Here is a 9221-nt window from a genome sequence, read left to right as displayed (position 1 = left end):
GGCACTGCCTTTCATAGGGCTGCATCAGCGCTCACCTAAAAAGCCCATATGCCATTGTTTGAGATAATTCTGCCCAAAATCAATGACAGTTTATGTGAGGTTTTATCTGTTGTTCGAGGTATGTCTTTGTCAGTTCACCTCAGAAAATGCTGTCCACGTCAATCTGCCGCCATAGACGACTGCCTGCTGCCTAGTTATTGAAATGAGCGGTAGAACCTTGGCAAAACTCCTCCATCAGTATGACGCGTTATTCCGGCGACTACCTTCCCGAAGCAACATGGAAGCCCACAGTGGTGACAAGCGTGGTCTTGAGCATTTAGACGAATATGAACCCAAACCAGCAAAACATATGCGTAGCCTGCACGATCGCATGGCGGAAAGGCGACTAGTAGTTATTTTAGAGGGGGCAACGCTGGAAACAGTGAAGGTAAAGACGAGTATTTCGCTATTCACTTTCGCCATCTAACTGCTGTGTTTGCAAACTAACGTTACCGCTAGCTGCGTCTCTGACTACCCGCGTTATTGGATATAAACAATTTAGATAGCTTCCTGTTCAACCAGACTTGCCTGGTAGATGTGTGATATAACTATTGTATTCTGCACGGTAACTGTTTTTGTGACTATGAATGAACCAGGATGAAACTATTTGCTATTGGTTAGCTCCTGCCTGAAGGCCCACTGATGCATGTCCTAAAGCAGGGTTTCCCAAACTCGGTTCTGGGTCCCCCCTGGGTACATGTTTTGGTTTTTGCCCTAGCACTACACAGGATGTCAATCATGGTGTACTCTTTCCCCTCAGGTTGGCAAGACATTTGAACTGCTGAACTGTGACCAACACAAGGGCATGATCATTAAAAGTGGACGGGACCCTGGGAAGATTAGACCTGACATTACACATCAGGTAAGCTGTCATTTTCACATTGACCCTGGAACACCAGTCATCTTTCTTCTTCGCTCCTCTAACCCAGCCATATCCTGTAATTGTTCCCCAGTGTTTGTTGATGCTGATGGACAGTCCATTGAACCGGGCAGGTCTCCTGCAGGTTTACATCCACACAGAGAGGAACGCCTTGATTGAGATCAACCCACAGACACGCATCCCCCGAACATTCAACCGCTTCTGTGGCCTCATGGGTAAGCCAGTAATGTTCTGCTTAATTTCTCTTCATACATTCACTCTCTTACCATCCTTCTCTCCAATCAATCAAATGTATTTATAAAGCCCTTTTTACATCAACTGATGTCACAAAGTGCTGTACAGAAACCCAGCCTAAAACCCCAAACAGCAAGCAATGCAGATGTGGAAGCATGGTGGCTAGGAAAAACTCCACAGAAAGGCCGGGACCTAGGAAGAAACCTAGAGAGGAGCCAGGCTCTGAGGGGTGGCCAGTCCTCTTCTGGCTGTTCCGGGTGGAGATTATAACAGAACATGGCCCAAGATGTTCAAACGTTCATAGATGACCAGCAGGGTCAAATAATAATAATCACAGTGGTTGTAGAGGGTGCAACAGGTCAGCACCTCAGGAGTAGATGTCACTTGGCTTTTCATAGCCTATCATTCAGAGTTAGAGACAGCAGGTGCGGTAGAGAGAGAGGGTCCAAAACAGCAGGTCCGGGACAAGGTAGCACGTCCAGTGAACAGGTCAGGGTTCCATAGCCGCAGGCAGAACAGTTGAAACTGGCGCAGCAACATGACCAGGTAGACTGGGGACAGCAAGGAGTCATCAGGCAAGGTAGTCCTGAGGAGGAGGGGGGAGAGAGAGAAAATACACTTAAATTCACACAGGACACCGGATAAGACATGAGAAATACTCCAGATATAACAGACTGACCCTAGCCCCCCGACACAAACTATTGCATCATAAATACTGGAGGCTGGGACAGAAGGGGTCGGGAGACACTGGCCCTGTCCGACTATACCCCCGGACAGGGCCAACCAGGCAGGATATAACTTCACCCACTTTGCAAAAGCACAGCCCCCACACCACTAGAGGGATATCTTCAACCGCCAACCTACTACCCTGAGACAAGGCTGAGTATAGCCCACAAAGACCTCCCCCACGGCACGAACCCGAGGGGGACGCCAATCCGGACAGGAAGATCACGTCAGTGACTCAATCCACTCAAGTGACGCACCCCTCCTAGGTACGACATGGAAGAGCACCAGTAAGCCAGTGACTCAGCCCCTGTAATAGGGTTAGAGGCAGAGAATCCCAGTGGAGAGAAGGGAACCGGTCAGGCAGAGACAGCAAGAGCGGTTAGTTGCTCCCGTGCCTTTCCGCTCACCTTCACACCCCTGGGCCAGGCTACACTCAATCATAGGACCTACTGAAGAGATGAGTCTTCAATATAGACTTAAAGGTCGCGACTAGAGGTCGACCGATTAATCGGAATGGCCGATTTCAAGTTTTCATAACAATCGGTAATCAGTATTTTTGGCCACCGATATATAAATATATATATTTTTTTTTTACTCCTTTATTTAACTTTGCAAGTCAGATTAAGAACACATTCTTATTTTCAATGACGGCCTAGGAACGGGGGTTAACTGCCTTGTTCAGGGGGGATTCGTTTTTGCTACCTTCGCTTACTAGTCCAACGCTCTAACCACCTGCCTTACATTGCACTCCACGAGGAGCCTGCATGGCAGGCTGACTACCTGTTACGCGAGGGCAGCAAGAAGCCAAGGTAAGTTGCTAGCTAGCATTGAACTTATCTTATAAAAAAACGATCAATCTTAACATAATCACTAGTTAATTACACATGGTTGATGATATTACTAGTTTATCTAACGTGTCCTGCGTTGCATATAATCGATGCGTTGCCTGTTAATTTCTCATTGAATCACAGCCTAATTCGACAAACGGGTGTTGATTTAACAAGCACATTTGCGAAAAAAGCACTGTCGTTGCACCAATGTACCTCACCATAAACATCAATGCCTTTCTTTAAAATCAATACACGAAGTAAATATTTTTAACCTGCATATTTAGTTAATATTGCCTGCTAACATGAAATTGTGTCACATCTCCAGCGTTCATTGCACGCAGAGTCACGGTATATGCAACAGTTTGGGCCGCCTGGCTCGTTGCAAACTAATTTGCCAGAATTTTACGTAATTATGACATAACATTGAAGGTTGTGCAATGTAACAGGAACATTTAGACTTAGGGATGCCACCCGTTAGATAAAATACAGAACGGTTCCGTATTTCACTGAAAGAATAAACGTTTTGTTTTCGAGATGATAGTTTCCGGATTCGACCATATTAATGACCTAAGGCTCGAATTTCTGTGTGTTTATTATATTATAATTAAGTCTATGATTTGATAGAGCAGTCTGACTGAGCGGTGGTAGGCACCAGCAGGCTCATAAGCATTCATTCAAACAGCACTTTCGTGCGTTTTGCCAGCAGCCCTTCGCTGTGCTTCAAGCATTGTGCTGTTTATGACTTCAACCCGGGTGGGTATAATTTGTGGAACGTTCCAACAGAAATCTATTCCAAAAACTTGGTAAATAAAAAGATTGCAAAAAAACAACGCATACAAAGTTGTATAGCGGCAGAATAAGATACTGGGTAGGGAGTGGTCTATTTCATTGCGCTTTTCACTCATCACGTTTATTCCGAAAAATGTCTGTCCTCACATGTCTGTTTGCCTATGGACAAACATTAAGAATAAGCTACGTGGTGAGTTGATGCCTTTAGCTAGGTTTGCATGCGTTGCTACTTTGTATGCGTTGTTGGTTGGCAACCTTTTACTTTACGTTTTTTGGAACAGATTCCTGTTGGAACGTTCCACAAATTATACCCACCCCTTCAAGCCTATCAACTCCCAAGATGAGGCTGGTGTAACCGATGTGAAATGGCTAGCTAGTTAGTGGGGTGCGCGCTAATAGCGTTTCAAACGTTACTCGCTCTGAGACTTGGAGTAGTTGTTCCCCGTCCTCTACATGGGTAACACTGCTTCGAGGGTGGCTGTTGTCGATGTGTTCCTGGTTTGAGCCCAGGTAGAAGCGAGGAGAGGGACGGAAGCTATACTGTTACACTGGCAATACTAAAGTGCCGATAAGAACATCCAATAGTCAAAGGTATATGAAATACAAATTGTATAGAGAGAAATAGCCCTATAATTCCTATAATAACTACAACCTAAAACTTCTTACCTGGGAATATTGAAGACTCATGTTAAAAGGAACCACCAGCTTTCATATGTTCCCATGTTCTGAGCAAGGCACTTAAACATTAGCTTTCTTACATATCACATATTGCACTTTTACTTTCTTCTCCAACACTTTGTTTTGCATTATTTAAACCAAATTGAACATGTTTCATTATTTATTTGAGGTTAAATTGATTTTATTGATGTATTATATTAAGTTAAAATAAGTGTTAATTCAGTATTGTTGTAATTGTCATTATTACAAATAAATAAATTTTAAAAAATCGTCTGATTAATCGGTATCGGCTTTCTTGGGGCTCCAATAATCGGTATCGGCGTTGAAAAATCATAATCGGTCGACCTCTAGTCGAGACCGAGTCTGCTTCTCTCACATGGATAGGCTGACCATTCCATAAAAATTGAGCTCTATAGGAGAAAGCCCTGCTTCCAGCTGTTTGCTTAGAAATTCTAGGGACAGTAAGGAGGCCTGTGTCTTGTGACTGTAGCGTACGTGTAGGTATGTGTTTAGCACTAATTCAAGTTTATTTAGTGCTTTATCCGGGTAGCCGGAAAGTAGAGCATTGCCATAGTCTAATCTAGAAGTGGCAAAAGCATGGATACATTTTTCTGCATCTTCGGACAGAAATGTTCAGATTTTTGCAATGTTATGAAGATGGAAAAAAGCTGTCCTTGAAATATTCTTGAGAGATCAGGGTCCAGAGTAACACCGAGGTCCTTCAGTTTCATTTGAGATGACTGTACAACCATCAAGATTAATTGTCAGATCCAACAGAAGATCTCTTTGATTCTTGGGACCTAGAACTAGCATCTCTGTCCACGTTTAAAAGTAGAACATTTGCCGCCATCCACTTCCTTATGTCTGAAACACAGGCTTCCAATTTTGGGGCTTCACCAGGTTTCATCGAAATGTACCGCTCTGTATCGTCCGCATAGCAGTGAAACATTATGTTTCCTAATGACAACACCAAGAGGTAAAAATGTATAGCGAAAACAATAGTGGTCCTAAAACGGAATCTTGAGGAACACCGAAATGTACAGTTCATTTGTCAGAAGACAAACCATCCACCGAGACAAACTATATTTTCTGGGTCAAGGTTTGGCTTTTTCAAAAGAGGCTTTATTACTTCCACTTTTAGTGAGTTTGGTACACATCCGGTGGATAGGGAGCCGTTTTATTATGTTCAACATAGGAGGGTCAAGCACAGGAAGCAGCTCTTTCAGTTGTTTAGTTGGAATAGGGTCCAGTATGCAGCTTGAAGGTTTAGAGGCCATGACTATTTTCATCTATGTGTCATGAGATATAGTATGAAAAAACTTGTCTCCCTTGATCCTAGGTCCTGGCAGTGTTGTGACTCAGGACAACTGAGCTTTGGAGTAATACGCAGATTTAAATAGGAGTCCGTAATTTGCTTTCTAATGATCATGGTCTTTTCGTCAAAGACGGTAATGAATTTATCACTGCTGTGAAAATGAAAGCCAGTGAAAGCCATCCTCTTTTGGGGAGAATGCTGCTTTTTAGTTAGCTTTGCGACAGTATCAAAAATACATTTTGGTTTGTTCTTATTCTCCTCAATTAGGTTGGAAAAATAGGATGATCGAGCAGCAGTGAGGGCTCTTCAGGAACTGTCTTTCCAAGCTAGTCGGAAGACTTCCAGTTTGGTGGAGCGCTATTTCCGTTCCAATTTCCTGGAAGCGTGCTTCAGGGCTCGGGTATTTTCTGTATACCAGGGAGCTAGTTTCTTATGTCAATGTTATTTGTTTTTAGGGGTGTGACTTCATCTAGGGTATTACGCAAGATTACATTTTGTTCTTCAGTTAGGTGGTTAACTTATTTTTGGACTCTGACTTCTTTGGGTAGGTAGAGGGAGTCTGGAAGGGCATCTTGGAATCTTTGGGTTGTCTGAGAATTTATAACACGGCTATTGATGATCCTTGGTTGGGGTCTGAGCAGATTATTTGTTGCGATTGCAAACGTAATAAAATGGTGGTCCGATAGTCCAGGATTATGAGGAAAAACATTAAGATCCACAATATTTATTTATTGGGACAAAACTAGGTCCAGAGTATGACTGTGGCAGTGAGTAGGTCCTGAGACATGTTGGACAAAACCCACTGAGTCGATGATGGCTCCGAGTGGACTTTTCCATGTGAATAATAAAGTCACCAAAAATGTGAATATTATCTGCCATGACTACAACGTCCGATAGGAATTCAGGGAACTCAGTGTGGAACGCTGTTTACGGCCCATTGGGCCTGTAACAGTAGATAAAAAGTGATTGAGTAGGCTGCATAGATTTCATGACTAGACGAAACGTCTTTTATTTGTATTTTTTTGTAAATTGAAATTTGCTATCGTAAATGTTAGCAACACCTCTACCTATGCGGGGGGATATGGTCAATAGTGTAACCAGGAGGAGAAGCATCATTTAACACAGTAAATTCATCAGGCTTAAGCTATGTTTCAGTCAGGCCAATCACATCAAGATTATGATCAATGATTAGTACATTGACTATAACTACCTTCAAGTGAGGGATCTAACATTAAGTAGCCCTATTTTGAGATTTGAGATCACACTCTTTCAATAATGACAGGAATGGAGGAGGTCTTTATTCCAGTGAGATTGCTAAAGCGAACACCGCCATGTTTAGTTTTGCCCAACCTAGATCGAGGCACAGACACGGTCTCAATGGGGATAGCTGAGCTGACTACACTGACTATGCTAGCGGCAGGCTCCACTAAACTGGCAGGGTGGCTAACAGCCTTCTGCCTGGCCTGCACCCTATCTCATTGTGGAGTTAGAGCCCTGTCTATGTTCAAAGATAAGATGAGAGCACCCCTCCAACTAGGATGGAGTCCGTCACTCCTCTGCAGGCCAGCCGTGGTTGGTGAGTCCCAGAAAGAGGGCCAATTATCTACAAATTATATATTTTGGGAGGGGCAGAAAACAGTTTTCAACCAGCGATTGAGTTGTGAGGCTCTGCTGTAGAGCTCATCACTCCCCCTAACTGGGAGGGGGCCAGAGACAATTACTTGATGCCGACACATCTTTCTAGCATATTTAAACGCTGAAGCTTTGTTGCGCTTGGTGACTGCAAACTGTTTCATCCTAACATCGTTGGTGCCGATGTGGATAACAATAACCCTATACTCTCTACACTCGCCAGTTTTAGCTTTAGCCAGCACCATCTTCAGATTAGCCATAACGTCGGTAGCCCTGCCCCCTGGTAAACAGTGTATGATTAACGGAGTCGCCAATGCCTAAGGTGTTCAATTTGTCAGAGCTAATAGTGGGAGAACGTAAACAAGTCTACAAATTGTGACCAGAAATGACTGTACATCTCCCTCTCTCTCGTTTCATCCCACTTGTATTTCTCTGTCTCCTAGTCCAGCTCCTGCACAAGCTGAGTGTGAGGGCGGCTGACGGCCCCCAGCGCCTGCTGAAGCTCATCAAGAACCCTGTGTCAGACCACCTGCCCCCTGGCTGCCCCCGTATTTGTACCTCCTTCTCCTCTGGGGAGGCAGTGGGCGCCCGCACCGTGGTACCAGAGGAGGGGCCCGCCGCTGTGGTGGTCGGAGCGTTTGCACACGGAGCGGTGAGTTTTGCTTAAGGCTCTAGGGTAACGGTCCGTGTGCACCGATCCAGGATCAGCTTCACTTACCCTCCCTCATTACAGACCTTAGATCAGTGTTAAGGGGCATCTTCATCCTACTTCTCTGGGGCAGAAGCTGATTCAGGTACTGTTGATGTAGGTAGTGTGTGTTAGAAATGTAGATGTTGGGGGTTGATTTTGTTTATTTATTCTCTACCAATTAAAAAAGGAGCTGGAATTTGGTAAATTATTATGCATTGGTTTGAGCTCTGCTTGTCCTCTCCTGTCTTAGGTGAATGTGGACTACACAGAGAAGACTGTTTCCATCAGTAACTACCCTCTCTCTGCTGCCCTCACCTGTGCCAAGATGTGCTCTGCCTTTGAGGAGGTCTGGGGTGTGTTGTGATGAAGTTGACAGCGCACTGCTGCTCCAGCTAAAACTGTTGTCAATATGGACTAGAAATGGATCGGACAGTCACTTTCAGTCAAGGAACATTGTACAGAAACGGTCCATTTCACCAATTACCTCCTGTGGGTTCATATGATTCTATGGGTGTATGTATTGTGTGTAAAATATGGTATGTTACATTTCTCAACTTAGGCAAAGTTCCAATATGAAATGAATACTGTTTTGAATATACCATCTGTAAGGACTTGGCACCAAATATGGTCTTCCTACTTTTTTTTTTTGTCGTTTTTTTTTATATATGTATCCAGTGCATCATTGTTCCCATGGTTATACAGTGGAAATAAATGGTATAGTTTGTCCTCATGTTTACATTGTTCTTTGTCAAAGAGACTGTTGGAGAGTAGAGAACAAAACAATTTATCACTCATGATGGGGAGAAAAATCATGTTTTCATGTAATACTGGTCGAACAATCACTCAATATACATGTAATTTGGGAGTAACAATATAATAAAAACCAATAACAATATGATTTACAAAATATAACATTGTAAGGCTAAGGTAATTTGACAAATCTACTACTGGCATATTACTCTTTTAGTCCATACTCTCGGTCCATTTCCACAAGGAAGCACGTCTTTTGGCAACCCTAGGTCGCTGTATCCGTGGCTTTGTATTGGGGGTTACATCCATTTTGCAGGTTTTCTGATTGGCTGCTTTCAAGGCCTTTCCTGCAGGTTTAGGGGCTTTGTAGCCTGTTTTCTGGACCTTGGCTGGTGATTTTGATGCTTGTCCTGCTGGTTTGTGGCTTTTGCTTACATGTTTTGGTCTATCTCCTATTTCCCTTTGACCTTTTCCTACAACTGTTTTGTCCTTGCTAGCTGGTTTAGGTGACTTGCCTGCTGGTTTAGCTGTTTTTCCTGTTGGTTTAGTTGTTTTTGCTCCTGGTTTCAGAGCTTTTCCTGCTGGTTTCACAGCTTTTCCTGTTGGTTTAGTAGTTTTTGCTCCTGGTTTCAGTCCTTTTCCTGCTGGTTTCACAGC

The 9221-nt window shown here is 43.6% G+C and overlaps 1 protein-coding gene across 1 annotated transcript; it reads left to right on the top strand.

The window, feature by feature from the left end:
- Positions 1-213: 213 nt before the first annotated feature.
- Positions 214-8540, top strand: emg1 (EMG1 N1-specific pseudouridine methyltransferase). Its single transcript, XM_014153932.3, has 5 exons — positions 214-427; positions 800-901; positions 993-1134; positions 7567-7775; positions 8065-8540. The coding sequence occupies exons 1-5, from the start codon at positions 278-280 to the stop codon at positions 8176-8178; spliced, it is 717 nt and encodes a 238-aa protein (XP_014009407.1). The 5' UTR covers positions 214-277; the 3' UTR covers positions 8179-8540.
- The last annotated feature ends 681 nt before the right edge of the window (positions 8541-9221 follow it).

The sequence above is a fragment of the Salmo salar genome, chromosome 05 (assembly GCF_965601325.2).
Source record: "Salmo salar chromosome 05, fSalSal1, whole genome shotgun sequence".
NCBI lineage: Eukaryota > Metazoa > Chordata > Actinopteri > Salmoniformes > Salmonidae > Salmo > Salmo salar.
Note: the sequence above shows the minus strand (reverse complement) of the source record. Positions and strands in the feature narration are given on the sequence as shown.